The 27,500-nt window shown below is 49.0% G+C and overlaps 1 protein-coding gene across 1 annotated transcript in view; it reads right to left on the reverse strand.

Annotated features, from left to right (window-relative positions):
• Positions 1-27,500, reverse strand: part of LOC112241701 (vacuolar protein sorting-associated protein 13B) — a gene marked incomplete at its 5' end in the record, with an annotated part of 95,987 nt that overhangs the window by 13,506 nt on the left and 54,981 nt on the right. The window contains 1 exon segment of the mRNA XM_042314480.1: positions 22,099-22,283. Within this exon segment, the coding sequence (XP_042170414.1) occupies positions 22,099-22,283 (185 nt within the window).

The raw sequence follows: 27,500 nt of genomic DNA on the forward strand, positions 1-27,500 counted from the left end.
ACCTCCCCCAGCCAGCAGGCTCCCTCCCCCAGGCATGGCCACCTCCCCCCAGCCAGCCTGCGCTGAAACAGACATGTAGGGGGTTTTCATTAAGCTCCTCATCTCTTCACTGACATTTGTGACAACCAGCCAGAAATACTGCAGAGAAACTTTACTCTGTAGAACAATGAGTTACGAAGGACGGACAGAGTATGAAAATACCAGCCAATGAGAAAACAGGCTGGGCCAACAGTCAAAAGAGGGACAGATAAAGGCCCTGTGTTCCTGTAGCTTGTCCTGTAGTGTTACAGACAGAGGACATTAAGCCCTGTGTCCCTGTAGCTTGTCCTGTAGTGTTACAGACAGAGAGGACATTAAGCCCTGTGTTCCTGTAGCTTGTCCTGTTACAGACAGAGAGGACATTAAGCCCTGTGTTCCTGTAGCTTGTCCTGTAGTGGTACAGGAGGACATTAAGCCCTGTGTTCCTGTAGCTTGTCCTGTAGTGTTACAGACAGAGGACATTAAGCCCTGTGTTCCTGTAGCTTGTCCTGTAGTGTTACAGACAGAGGACATTAAGCCCTGTGTCCCTGTAGCTTGTCCTGTAGTGTTACAGACAGAGAGGACATTAAGCCCTGTGTTCCTGTAGCTTGTCCTGTAGTGGTACAGACAGAGGACATTAAGCCCTGTGTTCCTGTAGCTTGTCCTGTAGTGGTACAGGAGGACATTAAGCCCTGTGTTCCTGTAGCTTGTCCTGTAGTGTTACAGACAGAGGACATTAAGCCCTGTGTTCCTGTAGTTTGTCCTGTAGTGGTACAGAGGAGGACATTAAGCCCTGTGTTCCTGTAGCTTGTCCTGTAGTGTTACAGACAGAGGACATTAAGCCCTGTGTTCCTGTAGCTTGTCCTGTAGTGGTACAGACAGAGGACATTAAGCCCTGTGTTCCTGTAGTGGTACGGATGAGGACATTTCTGGTCTCTCCCCCTGGTTTCTGGTCTCTCCCCCTGGTGTCTGGTCTCTCCCCCTGGTGTCTGGTCCATCCACAGGTCTCTCCCCCTGGTTTCTGGTCAAGTCCCAGGGCTCTCCCCCTAGTTTCTGGTCTCTCCCCCTGGTGTCTGGTCCATTCCCAGGGCTCTCTCCCTGGTTTCTGGTCTTTACCCCTAGTTTCTGGTCTCTCCCCCTGGTGTCTGGTCCATTCCCAGGGCTCTCTCCCTGGTTTCTGGTCTTTACCCCTGGTTTCTGGTCTCTCCCCCTGGTTTCTGGTCTCTCCCAAGATCTCTCCTCCTGGTTACTGGTCTCTCCCTCTGGTTTCTGGTCTATCCCTAGGTCTCTCCCCCCGGTGTCTGGTCTCTCCCCCTGGTTTCTGGTCTTCCCCTGGTTTCTGGTCCATCCACAGGTTTTGCCCCTGGTTTCTGGTCCATCCACAGGTCTTGCCCCCTGGTTTCTAGTCTCGCCCCCTGGTTTCTGGACCATCCCCAGGTCTCTCTACCTGGTTTCAGGTCTCTACCCCTGGTTTCTGGTCTCTCCCCCTGGTTTCAGGTCTCACCCCCTGGTTTCTGGTCTTTCCACCTGGTTTCTGGTCTCTCCCCCTGGTGTCTGGTCCATCTCCAGGGCTCTCCCCCTGGTTTCTGGTCTCTCCTCTTGGTGTCTGGTCTCTCCCCCTGGTTTCTGGTCCATCCCCAGGGCTCTCCCCCTGGTTTCTGGTCCATCCCCAGGTCTCTCCCCCTGGTTTCTGGTCTCTCCCCCTGGTTTCTGGTCCATCCCCAGGTCTCTCCCCCTGGTTTCCGGTCCATCCCCAGGACTCTCCCCCTGGTTTCTGGTCTCTCCCCCTGGTTTCTGGTCCATCCCCAGGTCTCTCTACCTGGTTTCAGGTCTCTACCCCTGGTTTCTGGTCTCTACCCCTGGTTTCAGGTCTTTCCACCTGGTTTCTGGTCTCTCCCCAGGTATCTCCCCCTGGTTTCTGGTCTCTCCCCCTGGTTTCTGGTCTCTCCCCTGGTTTCTGGTCCATCCCCAGGGCTCTCCCCCTGGTTTCTGGTCTCTCCCCTTGGTGTCTGGTCTCTCCCCTGGTTTCTGGTCCATCCCCAGGTCTCTCCCCTGGTTTCTGGTCTCTCCCCTGGTTTCCGGTCCATCCCCAGGTCTCTCCCCCTGGTGTCTGGTCTCTCCCCCTGGTTTCTGGTTTTTCCCCATTGGTTTCCGGTCCATCCCCAGGTCTCTCCCCCTGGTTTCTGGTCCATCCCCAGGTCTCTCCCCTGGTTTCTGGTCCATCCCCAGGTCTCTCCCCCTGGTTTCTGGTCTCTCCCCCTGGTTTCTGGTCCATCCCCAGGTCTCTCCCCCTGGTTTCTGGTCCATCCCCAGGTCTCTCCCCCTGGTTTCCGGTCCATTCCCAGGGCTCTCCCCCCTCCTGTTCTTGCCAGGGTTCGTTCCTCTGCTGCCTCTCCATGCCCAGGTCTCCGTCATGCTAAAGATATGTCACAGCTCGTATATCGCCCAGTACCCTAGACCTGGCCACCTCCCCAGACCTGGCCACCTCCCCCAGACCTGGCCACCTCCCCCCAGACCTGGCCACCTCCCCCCAGACCTGGCCACCTCCCCCAGACCTGGCCACCCCCCCAGACCTGGCCTCCCCCAGACCTGGCCACCTCCCCCAGACCTGGCCACCTCCCCCAGACCTGGCCACCTCCCCAGACCTGGCCACCTCCCCCAGACCTGGCCACCTCCCCCAGACCTGGCCCCCCAGACCTGGCCACCTCCCCCAGACCTGGCCACCTCCCCCAGACCTGGCCACCTCCCCCAGACATGGCCACCTCCCCCAGACCTGGCCACCTCCCCCAGACATGGCCACCTCCCCCAGACATGGCCACCTCCCCCAGACATGGCCACCTCCCCCAGACATGGCCACCTCCCCCAGACATGGCCACCTCCCCCAGACCTGGCCACCCTCCCCCAGACCTGGCCACCTCCCCCAGACCTGGCCACCTCCCCCAGACCTGGCCACCTCCCCCAGACCTGGCCACCTCCCCCAGACCTGGCCACCTCCCCCAGACATGGCCACCTCCCCCAGACATGGCCACCTCCCCCAGACATGGTCACCTCCCCCAGACCTGGCCACCTCCCCCAGACATGGCCACCTCCCCCAGACATGGCCACCTCCCCCAGACATGGCCACCTCCCCCAGACATGGCCACCTCCCCCAGACATGGCCACCTCACCCCACCTCCCCCAGACATGGCCACCTCCCCCAGACATGGTCACCTCCCCCAGACATGGTCCCTCCCCCAGGCATGGCCACCTCCCCCCAGACATGGCCACCTCCCCCAGACCTGGCCAACCCACCTCCCCCAGACATGGCCACCTCCCCCAGGCATGGCCACCTCCCCCCAGGCATGGCCACCTCCCCCAGGCATGGCCACCTCCCCCAGACATGGCCACCTCCCCCAGACATGGCCACCTCCCCCAGGCATGGCCACCTCCCCCAGACATGGCCACCTCCCCCAGGCATGGCCACCTCCCCCAGGCATGGCCACCTCCCCCAGGCATGGCCACCTCCCCCAGGCATGGCCACCTCCCCCAGGCCTGGCCACCTCCCCCCCAGGCCTGGCCACCTCCCCCAGGCCTGGCCACCTCCCCCAGGCCTGGCCACCTCCCCCAGGCCTGGCCACCTCCCCCAGGCCTGGCCACCTCCCCCAGGCCTGGCCACCTCCCCCAGGCCTGGCCACCTCCCCCTACAGCAGTGGGTTCAGAGCTCCATAAAATCACTTTAAACTACAGTTATAAAAACATATTTCACAATTAAAAGACTCTGGGTATACTTCCAGGAGAGGAGTTGGGTATACTTCCAGGAGAGGAGTTGGGTATACTTCCAGGAGAGGAGTTGGGTATACTTCCAGGAGAGGAGTTGGGTATACTTCCAGGAGAGGAGTTGGGTATACTTCCAGGAGAGGAGTTGGGTATACTTCCAGGAGAGGAGTTGGGTATACTTCCAGGAGAGGAGTTGGGTATACTTCCAGGAGAGGAGTTGGGTATACTTCCAGGAGAGGAGTTGGGTATACTTCCAGGAGAGGAGTGAATGAACACACACACACACACACACACTCGCACACACACACTGGCTCTCTCACACACACACTGGCTCTCACACACACACACTGGCACTCTCTCACACACACTGGCTCTCTCTCACACACACGCACGCAGCCTGGCTCTCTCACACACACACACACACTGGCTCTCTCTCACACACACACTGGCTCTCTCACACACACACTGGCTCTCACACACACACTGGCTCTCTCTCACACACACTGGCTCTCTCACACACACACTGGCTCTCTCACACACACACACACTGGCTCTCGCACACACACACTGGCTCTCTCACACACACACACACTGGCTCTCTCACACACACACACTGGCTCTCTCACACACACACACACTGGCTCTCTCACACACACACACTGGCTCTCTCTCACACACACAATGGCTCTCTCACACACACACACTGGCTCTCTCTCACACACACACACTGGCTCTCACACACACACACACAGGCTCTCTCACACACACACACTGGCTCTCTCTCACACACACACACGCAGCCACATGCTCTCTCGCACACACTGGCTCTCTCACACACACACAATGGCTCTCTCACACACTCACTCACACACACACACACACACACACACACACACACACACACACACACACACACACACACACACACACACACACACACACACACACACACACACACACACACACACACACACACACACACACACACACACACACACACACCCAGAGTCATCCACTCAGACATACAGATACCTCCCCACAGACCCACCTCTCTATTTTCATGACCCAACCAGACACATAAAGCATGACAGTGTTTTTCCTCCAGAACCCTCCCATTAAAATATACCACTGGCCTCTGAAGGGAGAGGAGGCCGCTCGGTGTAATCTGTCACCACAAACCACAATCACAGTAGTGTGTGAAGTGAGCAGCACTCAAAGTGCCACTGTAGAGTAAGCCGTATTCAAACGAGGAGTTCAGGTGGGCCTCCGGGTTTCAGCTGCCCAAGGAAAGGGAAGGAGGTGCTCAAAAAAAAAAAAAAACAACCGCATAAATCATGGTTAGGGGTTTTACCGGGAAATATTTGAGGAAGAGAAGAGTTCGGAGCGCTCAACAAAAGAGGTAGAGATTCATTAATTGTAGGTCACTTTAATCCATTATTCAGGAGGAGTAGAGGTGACTGATGTTTCCTCGTGATCTGATCACCCAGCTCCTATTTAGAGCCTAGTGGCCCTATTGAGACACAACAATGGAAGACAATTATAATAATCATATGATTCAAGGTAAATGGCAAATTATAAAGAAGAAGGAGGAGGAAGTGGGAAGGAGACGGAGGAGAAGAAGGAAGGAGACGGAGGAGAAGGAGAAGGAGGAAGGAGACGGAGGAGAAGGAGAAGGAGGAAGGAGAATGAGGAGAAGGAGAAGGAAGGAGACGGAGGAGAAGGAGAAGGAAGGAGACGGAGGAGAAGGAGAAGGAAGGAGACGGAGAAGATGGAGGAAGGAGACGGAGAAGGAGAAGGAAGGAGACGGAGAAGAAGGAGAAGGAAGGAGACGGAGAAGAAGGAGAAGGAAGGAGACGGAGAAGGAGGAGAAGGAAGGAGAAGGAGGAGAAGGAAGGAGACGGAGAAGGAGGAGAAGGAAGGAGACGGAGAAGGAGAAGGAAGGAGACGGAGGAGAAGGAGAAGGAAGGAGACGGAGAAGAAGGAGAAGGAAGGAGACGGAGGAGAAGGAGAAGGAAGGAGACGGAGAAGATGGAGGAAGGAGACGGAGGAGAAGGAGAAGGAAGGAGACAGAGGAGAAGGAGAAGGAAGGAGACGGAGGAGAAGGAGAAGGAAGGAGACGGAGAAGAAGGAGAAGAAGGAAGGAGACGGAGGAGAAGGAGAAGGAAGGAGACGGAGGAGAAGGAGAAGCAAGGAGACGGAGAAGAAGGAGACGGAAGGAGACGGAGGAGAAGAAGGAAGGAGACGGAGGAGAAGGAGAAGGAAGGAGACGGAGGAGAAGAAGGAAGGAGAGGAGGAGAAGGAAGGAGACGGAGGAGAAGGAAGGAGACGGAGGAGAAGAAGGAGGAAGGAGACGGAGGAGAAGGAAGGAGACGGAGGAGAAGGAGAAGGAAGGAGACGGAGGAGAAGGAGAAGGAAGGAGACGGAGAAGAAGGAAGGAAGGAGACGGAGGGAGAAGGAAGGAGACGGAGGAGAAGGAAGGAGACGGAGGAGAAGGAGGAAGGAGACGGAGAAGAAGGAGAAGGAAGGAGACGGAGGAGAAGAAGGAAGGAGACGGAGAAGAAGGGAAGGAAGGAAGAGACGGAGGAGAAGGAGGAAGGAGACGGAGGAGAAGGAGGAAGGAGACGGAGGAGAAGGAGGAAGGAGACGGAGAAGAGGAGAGAAGGAGGAAGGAGACGGAGAAGAAGGAAGGAAGGAGACGGAGGGAGAAGGAAGGAGACGGAGAAGAAGGAAGGAAGGAGACGGAGAAGAAGGAAGGAAGGAGACGGAGGAGAAGGAGGAAGGAGACGGAGAAGAAGGAAGGAAGGAGACGGAGGAGAAGAAGGAAGGAGACGGAGGAGAAGAAGGAAGGAGACGGAGGAGAAGGAGGAAGGAGACGGAGGAGAAGGAGGAAGGAGACGGAGGAGAAGGAGGAAGGAGACGGAGAAGAAGGAGAAGAAGGAGGAAGGAGCCGGAGAAGAAGAAGGAAGGAGACGGAGGAGAAGGAGAAGGAAGGAGACGGAGGAGAAGGAGAAGGAAGGAGACGGAGGAGAAGGAGGAAGGAAGGAGACGGAAAAGAAGGAGGAAGGAGACGGAGGAGAAGAAGGAATGAGACGGAGAAGAAGGAGAAGAAGAAGGAAGGAGACGGAGAAGAAGGAGAAGAAGAAGGAAGGAGACGGAGAAGAGGGAGAAGAAGAAGGAAGGAGACGGAGAAGAAGGAGGGAGACGGAGGAGAAGGAGAAGGAAGGAGAGACTGGGTATATTGATACACAATCCAAAGTGTAATTAAGAACACAATACACAAAGGGATATTCAATGTCCGATTTTTTTTTTTTTTACCCATCTACCAATCGGTGTCCTTCTTTGTGAGGCATTGGAAAACCTCCCTGGTCTTTGTGGTTGACTCTGTGTTTGAAATTCACTGCTTGACTGAGGGACATAACAGATAATTATATGTTGGGGTACAGAGATGAGGTAGTCATGTTAAACACTATTATTGAACACAGAGCCCAATACAACTTAAAATGTGACATGTTAAGCACGTTTTTTTACTCCTTAACTTATTTACGCCATGACAAAGGGATTGAATACTTTTTGATTTAAGACATTTCAGCTTTACATTTTTTTTTTAAAATTAATTTGTAAAGAATAATAATTCTTTAAATAAATCCACTTTGACATTATGGGGCATTGTGGGTAGGCCAGTGACAAACAATCCCAATTGAAACCATTTTAAATTCAGGCTGTAACAACAACAACAACATGTGGATAAAGTCAATGGGTTTGATTACTGTCTGAAGGCTCTGTATATACACACAGGGTGATTACTGTCTGAAGGCTCTGTATATACACACAGGGTGATTACTGTCTGAAGGCTCTGTATATACACACAGGGTGATTACTGTCTGAAGGCTCTGTATATACACACAGGGTGATTACTGTCTGAAGGCTCTGTATATACACACAGGGTGATTACTGTCTGAAGGCTCTGTATATACACACAGGGTGATTACTGTCTGAAGGCTCTGTATATACACACAGGGTGATTACTGTCTGAAGGCTCTGTATATACACACAGGGTGATTACTGTCTGAAGGCTCTGTATATACACACAGGGTGATTACTGTCTGAAGGCTCTGTATATACACACAGGGTGATTACTGTCTGAAGGCTCCGTATATACACACAGGGTGATTACTGTCTGAAGGCTCTGTATATACACACAGGGTGATTACTGATTACTGTCTGAAGGATCTGTATATACACACAGGGTGATTACTGAATACTGTCTGAAGGCTCTGTATATACACACAGGGTGATTACTGAATACTGTCTGAAGGCTCTGTATATACACACAGGGTGATTACTGTCTGAAGGCTCTGTATATACACACTGGGTGATTACTGTCTGAAGGCTCTGTATATACACATGGGTGATTACTGTCTGAAGGCTCTGTATATACACACGGGTGATTACTGTCTGAAGGCTCTGTATATACACACAGGGTGATTACTGTCTGAAGGCTCTGTATATACACACAGGTGATTACTGTCTGAAGGCTCTGTATATACACATGGGTGATTACTGTCTGAAGGCTCTGTATATACACACGGGTGATTACTGTCTGAAGGCTCTGTATATACACACAGGGTGATTACTGAATACTGTCTGAAGGCTCTGTATATACACACGGGTGATTACTTGAATACTGTCTGAAGGCTCTGTATATACACACAGGGTGATTACTGAATACTGTCTGAAGGCTCTGTATATACACACAGGGTGATTACTGAATACTGTCTGAAGGCTCTGTATATACACACGGGGTGATTACTGAATACTGTCTGAAGGCTCTGTATATACACACGGGGTGATTACTGTCTGAAGGCTCTGTATATACACACGGGTGATTACTGAATACTGTCTGAAGGCTCTGTATATACACACGGGTGATTATGAATACTGTCTGAAGGCTCTGTATATACACACGGGTGATTACTGTCTGAAGGCTCTGTATATACACACGGGTGTGATTACTGAATACTGTCTGAAGGCTCTGTATATACACACAGGGTGATTACTGTCTGAAGGCTCTGTATATACACACGGGTGATTACTGTCTGAAGGCTCTGTATATACACAGGGTGATTATGAATACTGTCTGAAGGCTCTGTATATACACACGGGTGATTACTGTCTGAAGGCTCTGTATATACACACGGGTGATTACTGTCTGAAGGCTCTGTATATACACACAGGGTGATTACTGTCTGAAGGCTCTGTATATACACACGGGTGATTACTGTCTGAAGGCTCTGTATATACACACGGGTGATTACACAGGGTGAATACTGTCTGAAGGCTCTGTATATACACACGGGTGATTACTGTCTGAAGGCTCTGTATATACACACGGGTGATTACTGGGTGATATACTGAATACTGTCTGAAGGCTCTGTATATACACACGGGTGATTACTGTCTGAAGGCTCTGTATATACACACGGGTGATTACTGTCTGAAGGCTCTGTATATACACACGGGTGATTACTGAATGTCTGAAGGCTCTGTATATACACACAGGGTGATTACTGTCTGAAGGCTCTGTATATACACACGGGTGATTACTGTCTGAAGGCTCTGTATATACACACGGGTGATTACTGATTACTGTATATCTGAAGGCTCTGTATATACACACGGGTGATTACTGTCTGAAGGCTCTGTATATACACACGGGTGATTACTGTCTGAAGGCTCTGTATATACACACAGGGTGATTACTGTCTGAAGGCTCTGTATATACACACGGGTGATTACTGTCTGAAGGCTCTGTATATACACACGGGTGATTACTGAATACTGTCTGAAGGCTCTGTATATACACACAGGGTGATTACTGTCTGAAGGCTCTGTATATACACACGGGTGATTACTGTCTGAAGGCTCTGTATATACACACGGGTGATTACTGTCTGAAGGCTCCGTATATACACACAGGGTGATTACTGTCTGAAGGCTCTGTATATACACACGGGTGATTACTGAATACTGTCTGAAGGCTCTGTATATACACACGGGTGATTACTGAATACTGTCTGAAGGCTCTGTATATACACACGGGTGATTACTGTCTGAAGGCTCTGTATATACACACGGGTGATTACTGTCTGAAGGCTCTGTATATACACATGGGTGAATACTGTCTGAAGGCTCTGTATATACACACGGGTGATTACTGTCTGAAGGCTCTGTATATACACACGGGTGATTACTGTCTGAAGGCTCTGTATATACACACGGGTGATTACTGAATACTGTCTGAAGGCTCTGTATATACACATGGGTGATTACTTGAATACTGTCTGAAGGATCTGTATATACACATGGGTGATTACTTGAATACTGTCTGAAGGATCTGTAAATACACATGGGTGATTACTTGAATACTGTCTGAAGGATCTGTAAATACACATGGGTGATTACTTGAATACTGTCTGAATACTGTAAATTACAGTAAGCAGCATTCAAACCGCCACTGTATATTACAGTAAGCAGCAATCAAACCGCAGCTGTAAATTACAGTAAGCAGCATTCAAACCGCCACTCTAAATTACAGTAAGCAACATACAAACTGCCACTAAATTACAGTAATCAGCATTCAAAACGCAACTGTAAATTACAGTAAGCATCATTCAAACCGTCGCTGTAAATAAGAGAGCAGCATTCAAACATCCACTGTAAATTACAGTAAGCAGCATTCAAACGCCAATGTAAATTACAGTAAGCAGCATTCAAACAGCCACTGAAATTACAGTAAGTAGCATTCAAACCACAACTGTAAATTACAGTAAGGAGCATTCAAACTGTCGCTGTAAATTAGAGAGCAGCATTCAAACAACCACTGTAAAGTAAGTAGAATTCAAACTACAACTGTAAAGTAAGTAGAATTCAAACTACCACTGTAAAGTAAGCAGCATTCAAACACCATTGTAAATTACAGTAAGGAGCATTCAAACTGTCGCTGTAAATTAGAGAGCAGCATTCAAACAACCACTGTAAAGTAAGTAAGTAGAATTCAAACTACCACTGTAAAGTAAGTAGAATTCAAACTACCACTGTAAAGTAAGCAGCATTCAAACACCATTGTAAATTACAGTAAGGAGCATTCAAACTGTCGCTGTAAATTAGAGAGCAGCATTCAAACAACCACTGTAAAGTAAGTAAGTAGAATTCAAACTACAACTGTAAAGTAAGTAGAATTCAAACTACCACTGTAAAGTAAGCAGCATTCAAACACCATTGTAAATTACAGTAAGGAGCATTCAAACTGTCGCTGTAAATTAGAGAGCAGCATTCAAACCACCACTGTAAATTACAGTAAGCAGCATTCAAACCACCACTGTAAATTACAGTAAGCAGCATTCAAACTGTCGCTGTAAATTACAGTAAGCAGCATTCAAACTACCACTGTAAAAAGTAAGTAGCATTCAAACTGTCGCTGTAAATTACAGTAAGCAGCATTCAAACTGTCGCTGTAAATTACAGTAAGCAGCATTCAAACTGTCGCTGTAAATTACAGTAAGCAGCATTCAAACTGTCGCTGTAAATTACAGTAAGCAGCATTCAAACTACCACTTTAAAGTAAGTAGCATTCAAACCGCCGCTATAAAGTAAGTAGAATTCAAACCACCACTGTAAGGTGAGCAGTATTCAAACTCCCAGTGTAAAGTAAAACATATTTAAACTGCAGTAAGTACACAGTATTCAAACTGCAGTAAGTCCTGCAGTAAGTGGGCAGTATTCAAACTGCAGTAAGTGGGCAGTATTCAAACTGCAGTAAGTGGGCAGTATTCAAACTGCAGTAAATCCTGCAGTAAGTTGGCAGTATTCAAACTGCAGTAAATCCTGCAGTATTCAAACTGCAGTAAGTCGGCAGTATTCAAACTGCAGTAAGTCAGTAGTATTCAGAGCACCAGGGTAAAGTTAGCTGCAGTATAAGTGGAGCTCCAGCGAGCTAACATGACAGCACCAGGGTAACGTTAGCTGCAGGATAAGTGGAGCTCCAACAAGCTAACACGACAGCACCAGGGTAACGTTAGCTGCAGGATAAGTGGAGCTCCAACAAGCTAACACGACAGCACCAGGGTAACGTTAGCTGCAGGATAAATCCTAACATAACAGCACCAGGGTAAAGTTGGTTGCAGGATAAGTCCTAATATAACAGCACCAGGGTAAAGTTAGCTGCAGTATAAGTGGAGCTCCAGCTAGCTAACATGACAGCACCAGGGTAAAGTTAGCTGCAGAATAAGTGGAGCTCCAGCTAGCTAACATGACAGCACCAGGGTAAAGTTAGCTGCAGGATAAGTGGAGCTCCAGCTAGCTAACATGACAGCACCAGGGTAAAGTTAGCTGCAGGATAAGTGGAGCTCCAGCTAGCTAACATGACAGCACCAGGGTAACGTTAGCTGCAGGATAAGTGGAGCTCCAGCTAGCTAACATGACAGCACCAGGGTAACGTTAGCTGCAGGATAAGTGGAGCTCCAGCTAGCTAACATGACAGCACCAGGGTAAAGTTAGCTGCAGGATAAGTCCTAATATAACAGCACCAGGGTAAAGTTAGCTGCAGGATAAGTGGAGCTCCAGCTAGCTAACATGACAGCACCAGGGTAAAGTTAGCTGCAGGATAAGTGGAGCTCCAGCTAGCTAACATGACAGCACCAGGGTAACGTTAGCTGCAGGATAAGTGGAGCTCCAGCTAGCTAACATGACAGCACCAGGGTAACGTTAGCTGCAGGATAAGTGGAGCTCCAGCTAGCTAACATGACAGCACCAGGGTAAAGTTAGCTGCAGGATAAGTTCCTAATATAACAGCACCAGGGTAAAGTTAGCTGCAGGATAAGTGGAGCTCCAGCTAGCTAACATGACAGCACCAGGGTAAAGTTAGCTGCAGGATAAGTGGAGCTCCAGCTAGCTAACATGACAGCACCAGGGTAACGTTAGCTGCAGGATAAGTGGAGCTCCAGCTAGCTAACATGACAGCACCAGGGTAAAGTTAGCTGCAGGATAAGTGGAGCTCCAGCTAGCTAACATGACAGCACCAGGGTAAAGTTAGCTGCAGGATAAGTGGAGCTCCAGCTAGCTAACATGACAGCACCAGGGTAACGTTAGCTGCAGGATAAGTCCTAATATAACAGCACCAGGGTAAAGTTAGCTGCAGGATAAGTGGAGCTCCAGCTAGCTAACATGACAGCACCAGTCTTTAACTCTGCTTGTATCTCCACAAATGAAAGCATCTGGGTAGATCATACAGCCTCTCTCCGAACCCCCTTTTTATTTGGGAGGAAACACTCAGCAGTCTGTCAGTACCTCCAGATTAAAAAAGTGGGAACCTTTCATTTTCCCTGGATAGGAAGAGAGAGAGAATGAAAAGATCTGGTGAAGGACACCGACTGTGGAGTCTGGGGTGTTATCAGCTCGGCCCTCATATGAAACACCTTCCTCTATTGACACGGCCCACTTCAAAAGGAGATGGAGGGAGGGGACCGTGGAGGGAGGGGACCGTGGAGGGAGGGGACCGTGGAGGGAGGGGGACGTGGAGGGAGGGGACCACCTTCTGGATGATAGCGGGGTGAACAGGCGGTGGCTCGGGTGGTTGATGTCCTTGATGATCTTTATGGCCTTCCACCTACACCACCCGATGTTACAGGAAGGCCATAAAGACCATCAAGGACATCAACCACCCGAGCCACTGCCTGTTCACCCCGCTATCATCCAGAAGGCGAGGTCAGTACAGGTGCATCAAAGCTGGGACCGAGAGACTGAAAAACAGCTTCTATCTCAAGGCCATCAGACACAGCCACCACTAACATTGAGTGGCTACTGCCAACACACTGTCAATGACACTGACTCTACTCCAGCCACTTTAATAATGGGAATTGATGGGAAATGATGTAAATATATCACTAGCCACTTTAAACAATGCTACCTTATATAATGTTACTTACCCTACATTATTCATCTCATATGCATACGTTGATACTGTACTCTATATCATCGACTGTATCCTTATGTAATACATGTATCACTAGCCACTTTAACTATGCCACTTTGTTTACATACTCATCTCATATGTATATACTGTACTCGATACCATCTACTGCATCTTGCCTATGCTGCTCTGTACCATCACTCATTCAGATATCCTTATGTACATATTCTTTATCCCCTTACACTGTGTATAAGACAGTAGTTTTGGAATTGTTAGTTAGATTACTCGTTGGTTATTACTGCATTGTCGGAACTAGAAGCACAAGCATTTCGCTACACTCGCATTAACATCTGCTAACCATGTGTATGTGACAAATAACATTTGATTTGATTTGATTTACTTTAATCCCATTTTATAGCTCTGCGTCTCTACTTTAATCCCATTTATAGCTCTGAGTCTCTACTTTAATCCCATTTTATAGCTCTGAGTCTCTACTTTAATCCCATTTTATAGCTCTGAGTCTCTACTTTAATCCCATTTTATAGTTCTGAGTCTCTACTTTAATCCCATTTTATAGCTCTGAGTCTCTAATTTAATCCCATTTTATAGCTCTGAGTCTCTACTTTAATCCCATTTTATAGCTCTGAGTCTCTACTTTAATCCCATTTTATAGCTCTGAGTCTCTACTTTAATCCCATTTTATAGCTCTGAGTCTCTACTTTAATCCCATTTATGCTCTAGCTCTGAGTCTCTACTTTAATCCCATTTTATAGCTCTGAGTCTCTACTTTAATCCCATTTTATAGCTCTGAGTCTCTACTTTAATCCCATTTTATAGCTCTGAGTCTCTACTTTAATCCCATTTTATAGCTCTGAGTCTCTACTTTAATCCCATTTTATAGCTCTGAGTCTCTACTTTTCCCATTTTATAGCTCTGAGTCTCTACTTTAATCCCATTTTATAGCTCTGAGTCTCTACTTTAATCCCATTTTATAGCTCTGAGTCTCTATTTTATTTAATCCCATTTTATAGCTCTGAGTCTCTACTTTAATCCCATTTTATAGCTCTGAGTCTCTACTTTAATCCCATTTTATAGCTCTGAGTCTCTACTTTAATCCCATTTTATAGCTCTGAGTCTCTACTTTAATCCCATTTTATAGCTCTGAGTCTCTACTTTAATCCCATTTTATAGCTCTGAGTCTCTACTTTAATCCCATTTTATAGCTCTGAGTCTCTACTTTAATCCCATTTTATAGCTCTGAGTCTCTACTTTAATCCCATTTTATAGCTCTGAGTCTCTACTTTAATCCCATTTTATAGCTCTGAGTCTCTACTTTAATCCCATTTTATAGCTCTGAGTCTCTACTTTAATCCCATTTTATAGCTCTGAGTCTCTACTTTAATCCCATTTTATAGCTCTGAGTCTCTACTTTAATCCCATTTTATAGCTCTGAGTCTCTACTTTAATCCCATTTTATAGCTCTGAGTCTCTACTTTAATCCCATTTTATAGCTCTGAGTCTCTACTTTAATCCAATGTAAAAAAACATTTCAAATGTTAAATCATTTCAAAAGACTGAATCAAGCCTGTCGGTCACATACTGGTGAGTTAAGTCACTACTATCACATACTGGTGAGTTAAGTCACTACTATCACATACTGGTGAGTTAAGTCACTGCTATCACATACTGGTGAGTTAAGTCACTACTATCACATACTGGTGAGTTAAGTCACTGCTATCACATACTGGTGAGTTAAGTCACTAATCACATACTGGTGAGTTAAGTCACTGCTATCACATACTGGTGAGTTAAGTCACTACTATCACATACTGGTGAGTTAAGTCACTGCTATCACATACTGGTGAGTTAAGTCACTACTATCACATACTGGTGAGTTAAGTCACTGCTATCACATACTGGTGAGTTAAGTCACTGCTATCACATACTGGTGAGTTAAGTCACTACTATCACATACTGGTGAGTTAAGTCACTACTATCACATACTGGTGAGTTAAGTCACTACTATCACATACTGGTGAGTTAAGTCACTACTATCACATACTGGTGAGTTAAGTCACTACTATCACATACTGGTGAGTTAAGTCACTGCTATCACATACTGGTGAGTTAAGTCACTACTATCACATACTGGTGAGTTAAGTCACTGCTATCACATACTGGTGAGTTAAGTCACTACTATCACATACTGGTGAGTTAAGTCACTACTATCACATACTGGTGAGTTAAGTCACTGCTATCACATACTGGTGAGTTAAGTCACTACTATCACATACTGGTGAGTTAAGTCAAAAGTATTAGTAGGTTTTACCACAGTACTCAACCTACATCTCTCCCTCCCTCTCTACATCTATCCCTCCCTCCCTACATCTCTCCCTCCCTCCCTACATCTCTCCCTCCCTCCCTACATCTCTCCCTCCCTCCCTCCATCTCTCCCTACATCTCTCCCTCCCTCCCTACATCTCTCCCTCCCCTCCCTACATCTCTCCCTCCCTCCCTCCCTCCCTACATCTCTCCCTCCCTCCCTCCCAACATCTCTCCCTTCCTCCCTCCAAACATCTCTCCCTTCCTCCCTCCCAAACATCTCTCCCTCCTCCCTCCAAACATCTCTCCCTTCCTCCCTCCCTACATCTCTCCCCCTCCCTCCCTCCCTCCCTCCCTCTCCCTCCCTCCCTCCCTACATCTCTCCCTCCCTCCTCCCTACATCTCTCCCTCCCTCCCTCCCTCATCTCTCCTCCCTCCCTACATCTCTCCCTCCCTCCCTCCCGACATCTCTCCCTCCCTCCCTACATCTCTCCCTCCCTCCCTCCCTCCCGACATCTCTCCCTCCCTCCCGACATCTCTCCCTTCCTCCCTCCAAACATCTCTCCCTTCCTCCCTCCCTACATCTCTCCTCCCTCCCTCCCCATCTCCCTCCCCCTCCCTACATCTCTCCCTTCCTCCCTCCCTACATCTCTCCCTCCCTCCCTCCCTACATCTCTCCCTCCCTCCCTCCCTACATCTCTCCCTCCCCCTCCCTACATCTCTCCCTCCCTCCCTACATCTCCTCCCTCATCCTCCCTCCCTCCATCTCTCCCTACATCTCTCCCTCCCTCCCTACATCTCTCCCTCCCTCCCTACATCTCTCCCTCCTTCCCTACATCTCTCCCTCCCTTCCCTACATCTCTCCCTCCCTCCCTCCCTCCCAACATCTCTCCCTCCCTCCCTCCCAACATCTCTCCCTTCCTCCCTCCAAACATCTCTCCCTTCCTCCCTCCCTACATCTCTCCCTCCCTCCCTCCCTGCATCTCTCCCTTCCTCCCTCCCTACATCTCTCCCTCCCTCCCTCCCTTACATCTCATCTCTCCCTCCCTCCCTCCCTACATCTCTCCCTCCCTCCCTCCCTACATCTCTCCCTCCCTCCCTCCATCTCTCTCTCTCCCTCCCTCCTCCATCTCTCTCTCCCTCCCTCCCTCCCTACATCTCTCCCTCCCTCCCTCCCTCCCTACATCTCTCCCTCCCTCCCCATCTCTCCCTCCCTCCCTACATCTCTCCCTCCCTCCCGACATCTCTCCCTCCCCCTCCCTCCCAACATCTCTCCCTTCCTCCCTCCAAACATCTCTCCCTTCCTCCATCTCTCCCTCCCTCCCTCCCTACATCTCTCCCTCCCTCCCTCCCTACATCTCTCCCTTCCTCCCTCCCTACATCTCTCCCTCCCTCCATCCCTCCCTCATCCTCCCTCCCTCCCTCCCTACATCTCTCCCTCCCTCCCTCCCTACATCTCTCCCTCCCTCCCTCCCTCCCTCCCTCCCTCCTCCCTACATCTCTCCCTCCCTCCCTCCCTACATCTCTCTCCCTCCCTCCATCTCTCTCTCTCCCTCCCTTCCTCCCTATATCTCTCCCTCCCTCCCTCCCTCCCTACATCTCTCCCTCCCTCCCTACATCTCTCCCTCCCTACATCTCTCCTTCCCTCCCTACATCTCTGCCTCCCTCCCTCCCTCCATCTCTGCCTCCCTCCCTCCCTCCATCTCTGCCTCCCTCCCTACATCTCTCCCTCCCTACATCTCTCCCTCCCTCCCTATCTCTCTCCCTCCCCTCCCTCCCTCCCTCCATCTCTGCCTCCCTCCCTCCATCTCTGCCTCCCTCCCTGCCCCCCTACATCTCTCCCTCCCTCCCTCCCTCCCTCCCTCTCTCCCTCCCTCCCTCCCTCTCTCCCTCCCTCCCTCCATCTCTCCCTCCACCTTTTCTATTCTGTGTTTTTCTAACCTACCAGCATCCGGACCAGATGTGCAAATGTTTCTCTACGTTGTGTTCCAGCCCGTTGCTATTCCAAGAGGAGCGAGACAGGTAGAGAGACAGACAGGCAGAGCCAGAGGAGAGAGACAGGTAGAGAGACAGACAGGCAGAGCTAGAGAAGAGAGACAGACAGACAGGCAGAGCTAGAGGAGAGAGACAGGTAGAGAGAGACAGACAGGTAGAGGAGAGAGACAGGTAGAGAGAGACAGACAGGTAGAGAGAGACAGGTAGAGAGAGAGAGAGGAATATTTGACTTCACTCCACAGGAGAGCAGTTTAATAATTTGGCGGGCGGTCCGCTGCTCTGCGCTGGTCTGAGGGCGAAGGTAGCTTGGCGGAGGCCATGTTGACGGCATACTCAACAACATGATCCTAATGGCCTGGAAAATCCCTGGGCCTCCAGAGAACAGGCCAGACGCTACCGGCTGCAGGAGAAAAGCTACTGTTTTATTGAATGCTGCCCCTTTTTACAGGCTCCCATGTATTACGAGACCATTAAGGCCTGCTGGAGGACGTGGAGCGGAGAGTTGGAGAGTTAATTTACCCACGGCCGCAGGTCCTCTACCTCACACTGGGCAAGGCGGGACAGCCGGGGTGTGTGTGTGTGTGTGTCAGTGTGTGTGTGTCACGATACTCAAATTTTTATCTAGATACCATCACGATACCAAAACGATAGCATCACGATACCATCACGATACAATTACGTTACCATCACGATACCATCACATTACCATCACGATACCATCATGATACCAAAATGATACCACCACGATACCATCACGCTACCATCATGATACCAAAATGATACCATCACGATACCAATACGTTACCATCACGAAACCAAAATGATACCATCACGATACCAAAATGATACCATCACGCTACCATCATGATACCAAAATTATACCATCACGATACCATCACGTTACCATCACGATACCATCACGATACCATCACGTTACCATCACGTTACCATCACGATACCAAAATGATACCATCACATTACCATCACGATACCAAAATGATACCACCACGATACCATCACGCTACCATACCAACATGATACCATCACGTTACCATCACGATACCATCACATTACCATCACGATACCAAAATGATACCACCACGATACCATCACGCTACCATCATGATACCATCACGTTACCATCACGATACCATCACGATACCATCACGATACCATCACGATACCAAAATTATACCGTCACGTTACCATCACGATACCATCACATTACCATCACGATACCATCACATTACCATCACGATACCATCACGATACCAAAACGATACCATCACGATACCATCACGTTACCATCATGATACCAAAAGTATACCATCACATTACCATCACGATGCCATCACGATACCATCACGTTACCATCACGATATCAAAATGATACCATCACGATGCCATCACGATACCATCACGTTAGCATCACGATACCAAAATTATACTGTCACGATACCAAAACGATAACGTCACATTACCATCACGATACCACAGTAAAGAATAAGGTGAATTAGCCAACGTCCCGGAGAGGCAGTAGATGTAGACAGATCAACTCAGCTACCGCTCCCTTCTCAGACAGACATCTACATATTAACCAATCAAATCAAACAATCACCTTGACTTAGTGTTTTACCTAAATCTAACAACATAAAAGGGGATCATTTATTTGAATGGTAAATGTCTATTGATAAACTGGAGTAAATCAAGAAGTAGCCTAGAGCCTTGTCCACAATACAGCTGAATGGATGTTATTCAATAGGACTGTGTGAAGGCCTGTTATTCAATAGGACTGTGTGAAGGCCTGTTATTCAGTAGGACTGTGTGTGAAGGCCTGTTATTCAATAGGACTGTGTGTGAAGGCCTGTTATTCAATAGGACTGTGTGAAGGCCTGTTATTCAATAGGACTGTGTGAAGGCCTGTTATTCAATAGGCCTGAAGGCCTGTTATTCAATAGGACTGTGTGAAGGCCTGTTATTCAGGATAGGGACAATAGGACTGTGTGAAGGCCTGTTATTCAATAGGACTGTTATTGTGTGAAGGCCTGTTATTCAATAGGACTGTGTGTGAAGGCCTGTTATTCAATAGGACTGTGTGTGAAGGCCTGTTATTCAATAGGACTGTGTGTGAAGGCCTGTTATTCAATAGGACTGTGTGTGAAGGCCTGTTATTCAATAGGACTGTGTGTGAAGGCCTGTTATTCAATAGGACTGTGTGAAGGCCTGTTATTTCAAGGCCTGTTATTCAGTAGGACTGTGTGAAGGCCTGTTATTCAATAGGACTGTGTGAAGGCCTGTTATTCAATAGGACTGTGTGAAGGCCTGTTATTCAATAGGACTGTGTGAAGGCCTGTTATTCAGGACTAGGACTGTGTGTGAAGGCCTGTTATTCAATAGGACTGTGTGTGAAGGCCTGTTATTCAATAGGACTGTGTGTGAAGGCCTGTTATTCAATAGGACTGTGTGTGAAGGCCTGTTATTCAATAGGACTGTGTGTGAAGGCCTGTTATTCAATAGGACTGTGTGTGAAGGCCTGTTATTCAATAGGACTGTGTGAAGGCCTGTTATTCAGTAGGACTGTGTGAAGGCCTGTTATTAGGACTGTGTGAAGGCCTGTTAAGTAGGACTGTGTGAAGGACTGTGTGAAGGCCTGTTATTCAATAGGACTGTGTGTGAAGGCCTGTTATTCAATAGGACTGTGTGTGAAGGCCTGTTACTCAATAGGACTGTGTGAAGGCATAGAGTCACTCAGCTGAATTAGTCTGATTTCATGAGGCTACAGACGGCCTGCTTTCCTTTCCATGTGGGACTCCTGGTGCTGATCAACAACAGAAGTAGCAACGTCTCCGTTAATAAAAACGTGCTCTGTCTCTTTAAAACGCAGTAATGAGGTCATTCACAAAAGGCTCATGAATAAATTGGTGTGGGGGGGGGGGGGATCAGTCGATGTGCCCTTGAGCAAAGACACTTCAAACCTCGCTGCTTCTGGGTCTCTGGATAAGAGCATCTGCTAAAGGACATGTCAGATCATATTCAGCATAACGTCCTGCAGCAAGCAGGTCGACTGGCTTTAATGGACAACGAGACACACAGAGAGATGCTGATCTAGATGTTCCATATCTGGATGGTATGTTACTGTTACAACAGAACCTGCTGATCTAGATGTTCCATATCTGGATGGTGGGTTATACCAGAACCAGCTGATCTAGATGGTCCATATCTGGATGGTGTGTTACTGTTACAACAGAACCTGCTGATCTGGATGGAGGGTTATACCAGAACCAGCTGAACTAGATGGTCCATATCTGGTTGGTGGGTTATACCAGAACCAGCTGATCTAGATGGTCCATATCTAGTTGGTGGGTTATACCAGAACCAGCTGGTCCATATCTAGTTGGTGGGTTATACCAGAACCAGCTGATCTAGATGGTCCATATCTGGTTGGTGGGTTATACCAGAACCAGCTGGTCCATATCTAGTTGGTGGGTTATACCAGAACCAGCTGATCTAGATGGTCCATATCTGGTTGGTGGGTTATACCAGAACCAGCTGGTCCATATCTAGTTGGTGGGTTATACCAGAACCAGCTGAACTAGATGGTCCATATCTAGTTGGTGGGTTATACCAGAACCAGCTGAACTAGATGGTCCATATCTAGTTGGTGGGTTATACCAGAACCAGCTGAACTAGATGGTCCACATCTAGTTGGTGGGTTATACCAGAACCAGCTGAACTAGGAACAACAGTATTTATAAGTGTCAGGTTTTATGTGATCCTGTTTTGATGAATAACATTTGAATGTGGGTTTTACAGGCAGGTGATGAGTAATGATGTGTTGACTCCTACTAGACATGAGCACTAATGAGCACTAAATCACTCTCACTGCCTAGGAGTAGTCTCCAACATGATCCCCCCTTCCTCTGTGTGTCTGTGTGTGTGTGTGTGTGTGTGTGTGTGGAGCAGGTGTACCAGTAGGAGGGAGGAGAAGGAGCAGCCCTCGGAGGACATGAAACACAGTGGTAATAACAGTGTTCAGTTACCTGGTGCTGTGTAGACATGGCTGAGCAGGGCCTCGTTGACCCCAGGGTAGGAACCGTCTCCCAGGCTGTGTGTCCAGCTCTGCAGCATGGCCTGAAGGAGCAGGATCTGGGGACGCGTGGCCTGCACCGTGAAGTTGGGCAGCTCAAAAATGCACTCTGTCATCAGGACTGACGAGCGCTTTGTCCTGGGGAGAGGGAGAAAGAGAAGAGAGGAGAAGAGAGGGTGATGGGTTAGAAGAGTGCTTGGGACTGGGAAGGGAGAGGAGAGGAGACTTGGGACTGGGAAGGGAGAGGAGACTTGGGACTGGGAAGGGAGAGGAGAGGAGACTTGGGACTGGGGAAGAGACTTGGGAGAGGACTTGGGACTGGGAAGGGGGAGACTGGGACTGGGACTGGGAAGGGGAGACTTGGGACTGGGAAGGGAGAGGAGAGGAGACTTGGGACTGGGAAGGGAGAGGAGAGGAGACTTGGGACTGGGAACTTGGGACTGGGAGAGGAGAGGAGACTTGGGACTGGGAAAGGAGAGGAGAGGAGACTTGGGACTGGGAAGGGAGAGGAGAGGAGACTTGGGACTGGGAAGGGAGAGGAGAGGAGACTTGGGACTGGGAAGGGAGAGGAGAGGAGAGATAAAAGGAAGCAGGACCTTGTCAACGAAACAGTAATATAAAGTAGAGAACACTGAGTAATGGACAGAACCATTCTGATAACTTCCATGGATCCAACACCAGACAGGGAGGAGGAGGAGCAGAGAGCACCAGACAGAGAGGAGGAGGAACAGGGAGCACCTGGCAGGGAGGAGTAGTAGGAGGAACAGGGAGCACCAGGCAGCAGCTCCTCTCCACTCTGTCATGTAGATATGTACCAGTCATGTAGATATGTACCAGTCATGTTGATGTATACCAGTCATGTACCAGTCATGTTGATGTGTTCCAGGCATGTAGATATGTACAAGTAATGTAGATATGTACAAGTAATGTAGATATGTACCAGTCATGTAGATATGTACCAGTCATATTGATATGTACCAGTTATGTTGATATGTACCGGTCATGTTGATATGTACCAGTCATGTTGATATGTAGCAGTCATGTTGATATGTACCAGTCATGTACCAGATGTTGATGTACCACCAGTCATCATTGATATGTTCCAGTCATGTTGATGTATACCAGTTATGTACCAGTCATGTTGATATGTACCAGTCATGTAGATATGTACAAGTAATGTAGATATGTACCAGTCATGTAGATATGTACCAGTCATATTGATATGTACCAGTCATATTGATATGTACCAGTCATGTTGATATGTACCAGTCATGTTGATATGTACCAGTCATGTTGATATGTACCAGTCATGTTGATATGTACCAGTCATGTTGATATGTACCAGTCATATTGATATGTACCAGTCATGTTGATATGTACCAGTCATGTTGATATGTACCAGTCATGTTGATATGTACCAGTCATATTGATATGTACCAGTCATATTGATATGTACCAGTCATATTGATATGTACCAGTCATGTTGATATGTACCAGTCATGTTGGTAAGTGCTAGTCATATTGATATGTACCAGTCATATTGATATGTACCAGTCATATTGATATGTACCAGTCATGTTGATATGTACCAGTCATGTTGATATGTACCAGTCATATTGATATGTACCAGTCATATTGATATGTACCAGTCATGTTGATATGTACCAGTCATGTTGATATGTACCAGTCATGTTGATATGTACCAGTCATATTGGTATGTATCAGTCATGTTTATATGTACCAGTCATGTTTATGTTGTGCCAGTCATGTTGATATGTACCAGTCATGTTGATATGTACCGGTCATGTGCCATTCGTTTACCGGTCATGTCGGTATGTCCCAGTTATGTAGCCGGTTGTGTTTATATGTACCTGTCATGTTGATATGTACCAGGCATGACTGATCAGAACCCAGAGAAGACTTTGGGAGCCACGGCAACAATGTTCAGTACCACACACCCAGGGAGTACATCATGTGGATGTACCAGTCATGTACCAGCCATGTAGATATGTACCTGTCATGTAGATATGTACCAGTCATGTACCAGCCATGTAGATATGTACCTGTCATGTAGATATGTACCAGTCATGTAGATATGTACCAGCCATGTACCAGCCATGTACCAGCCATGTACCAGCCATGTACCAGCCATGTACCAGCCATGTACCAGCCATGTTGCTATGAACCAGCCATGTACCAGTCATGTACCAGCCATGTACCAGCCATGTAGATGATCCGGGCTGATCAGAACCCAGGACTTGGGGAGCCACGGCAACAGTGTTCAGTACCACACGCCCCGGGAGTACGTGTGTTAAAGCCACTTCAAGGGAGACTGGCAGGGGATGAAGGTTGGTTAAGCTTGTTGGGGCTGTTCAGAGTGTGAAGACGTGCAGGAGAGATGTCGAACGCACGCGGCCGTCTAAACGTATCACCACGCACCTGTTTTTACGGCTGATTCATTGTGAACAACAACAACTGACTGGTGGATGAATTAAAACCAGATGTCGTCGTTATTGTGTTTTAGAGAATGTTGAATGCAAGGAGAGACAGAGAGAGAGATGTGATGTCATTTAGTAAGCTGGCTGGCACGTGTTGTGTTTGTCAAGAGTAGAGAAGAGGGTCGGACGGGCGTTAGGGCTCTCTGTGTTGTGTTTGTCAAGAGTAGAGAAGAGGGTCGGACGGGCGTTAGGGCTCTCTGTGTTGTGTTTGTCAAGAGTAGAGAAGAGGGTCGGACGGGCGTTAGGGCTCTCTGTGTTGTGTGTCCAAAACAGCAGCCTATTCCCTGGTCAAAAGTAGTGCACTATATAGGGAACGTCCATGTCAGACACAACCTTTCTGAAGAAACGTCACAGCAGGCCTCCCTCTCCACATTACAGTAACATTACAGCAGGCCTCCCTCTCCACATTACAGTAACATTACAGCAGGCCTCCCTCTCCACATTACAGTAACATTACAGCAGGCCTCCCTCTCCACATTACAGTAACATTACAGCAGGCCTCCCTCTCCACATTACAGTAACATTACAGCAGGCCTCCCTCTCCACATTACAGTAACATTACAGCAGGCCTCCCTCTCCACATTACAGTAACATTACAGCAGGCCTCCCTCTCCACATTACAGTAACATTACAGCAGGCCTCCCTCTCCATTACAGTACAGCAGGCCTCCCTCTCCACGTTACAGTAACATTACAGCAGGCCTCCCTCTCCACATTACAGTAACATTACAGCAGGCCTCCCTCTCCACGTTACAGCAGGCCTCCCTCTCCACGTTACAGCAGGCCTCCCTCTCCACATTACAGCAGTCCACATTACAGCAGGCCTCCCTCTCCACATTACAGCAGGCCTCCCTCTCCACAGGCCTTACAGCAGGCCTCCCTCTCCACATCACAGCAGGCCTCCCTCTCCACGTCACAGCAGGCCTCCCTCTCCACGTTACAGCAGGCCTCCCTCTCCAGTCACAGCAGGCCTCCCTCTCCACGTTACAGCAGGCCTCCCTCTCCACGTCACAGCAGGCCTCCCTCTCCACGTCACAGCAGGCCTCCCTCTCCACGTCACAGCAGGCCTCCCTCTCCACGTCACAGCAGGCCTCCCTCTCCACGTCACAGCAGGCCTCCCTCTCCACGTCACAGCAGCAGTCACAGCAGGCCTCCCTCTCCACGTCACAGCAGGCCTCCCTCTCCACGTCACAGCAGGCCTCCCTCCCTCCACATCACAGCAGGCCTCCCTCTCCACGTCACAGCAGGCCTCCCTCTCAGCCACGTCACAGCAGGCCCCCCTCAGCAGGCCTCCTCTCTCCACGTCACAGCAGGCCTCCCTCTCCACATTACAGCAGGCCTCCCTCTCCACATTACAGCAGGCCTCCCTCTCCACATTACAGCAGGCCTCCCTCTCCACATTACAGCAGGCCTCCCTCTCCACATTACAGCAGGCCTCCCTCTCCACATTACAGCAGGCCTCCCTCTCCACATTACAGCAGGCCTCCCTCTCCACATTACAGGATGCCTCCCCTCTCCACATTACAGCAGGCCTCCCTCTCCACATTACTGCAGGCCTCCCTCTCCACAGTATAGTACAGCAGGCCTCCCTCTCCACAGTATAGTACAGCAGGCCTCGCTCTCCACATTACAGTACAGCAGGCCTCCCACTCCACATTACAGTACAGCAGGCCTCCCTCTCCACATTACAGTACAGCAGGCCTCCCTCTCCACATTACAGTACAGCAGGCCTCCCTCTCCACATTACAGTACAGCAGGCCTCCCTCTCCACATTACAGTACAGCAGGCCTCCCTCTCCACATTACAGCAGGCCTCCCTCTCCACATTACAGTACAGCAGGCATCCCTCTCCACATTACAGCAGGCCTCCCTCTCCACAGTACAGCATGTCTCCTCCTCCACATTACAGTACAGCAGGCCTCCCACTCCACATTAAAGCAGGCCTCCCTCTCCACAGCAGGCCTCCCTTAGACCACAAAGGGCTGGTCCTCTAACTAGAGGGGGTTTAGACCACAGAGGGCTGGTCCTCTAACTAGAGGGGGTTTAGACCACAGAGGGCTGGTCCTCTAACTAGAGGGGGTTTAGACCACAGAGGGCTGGTCCTCTAACTAGAGGGGGTTTAGACCACAGAGGGCTGGTCCTCTAACTAGAGGGGGTTTAGACCACAGAGGGCTGGTCCTCTAACTAGAGGGGTTTAGACCACAGAGGGCTGGTCCTCTAACTAGAGGGGTTTAGACCACAGAGGGCTGGTCCTCTAACTAGAGGGGTTTAGACCACAGAGGGCTGGTCCTCTAACTAGAGGGGTTTAGACCACAGAGGGCTGGTCCTCTAACTAGAGGGGGTTTAGACCACAGAGGGCTGGTCCTCTAACTAGAGTGGGTTTAGACCACAGAGGGCTGGTCCTCTAACTAGAGGGGGTTTAGACCACAGAGAGCTGGTCCTCTAACTAGAGGGGGTTTAGACCACAGAGGGCTGGTCCTCTAACTAGAGGGGGTTTAGACCACAGAGGGCTGGTCCTCTAACTAGAGGGGGTTTAGACCACAGAGGGCTGGTCCTCTAACTAGAGGGGGTTTAGACCACAGAGGGCTGGTCCTCTAACTAGAGGGGGTTTAGACCACAGAGGGCTGGTCCTCTAACTAGAGGGGGTTTAGACCACAGAGAGCTGGTCCTCTAACTAGAGTGGGTTTAGACCACAGAGGGCTGGTCCTCTAACTAGAGGGGGTTTAGACCACAGAGAGCTGGTCCTCTAACTAGAGTGGGTTTAGGCCACAGAGGGCTGGTTCTCTAACTAGAGGGGGTTTAGACCACGGACATCCTGGAACTGGGGATCATTAGGAACGAAGTACTTACTGCTACTGA

This window comes from Oncorhynchus tshawytscha, unplaced genomic scaffold, assembly GCF_018296145.1.
Source record: "Oncorhynchus tshawytscha isolate Ot180627B unplaced genomic scaffold, Otsh_v2.0 Un_contig_7737_pilon_pilon, whole genome shotgun sequence".
NCBI lineage: Eukaryota > Metazoa > Chordata > Actinopteri > Salmoniformes > Salmonidae > Oncorhynchus > Oncorhynchus tshawytscha.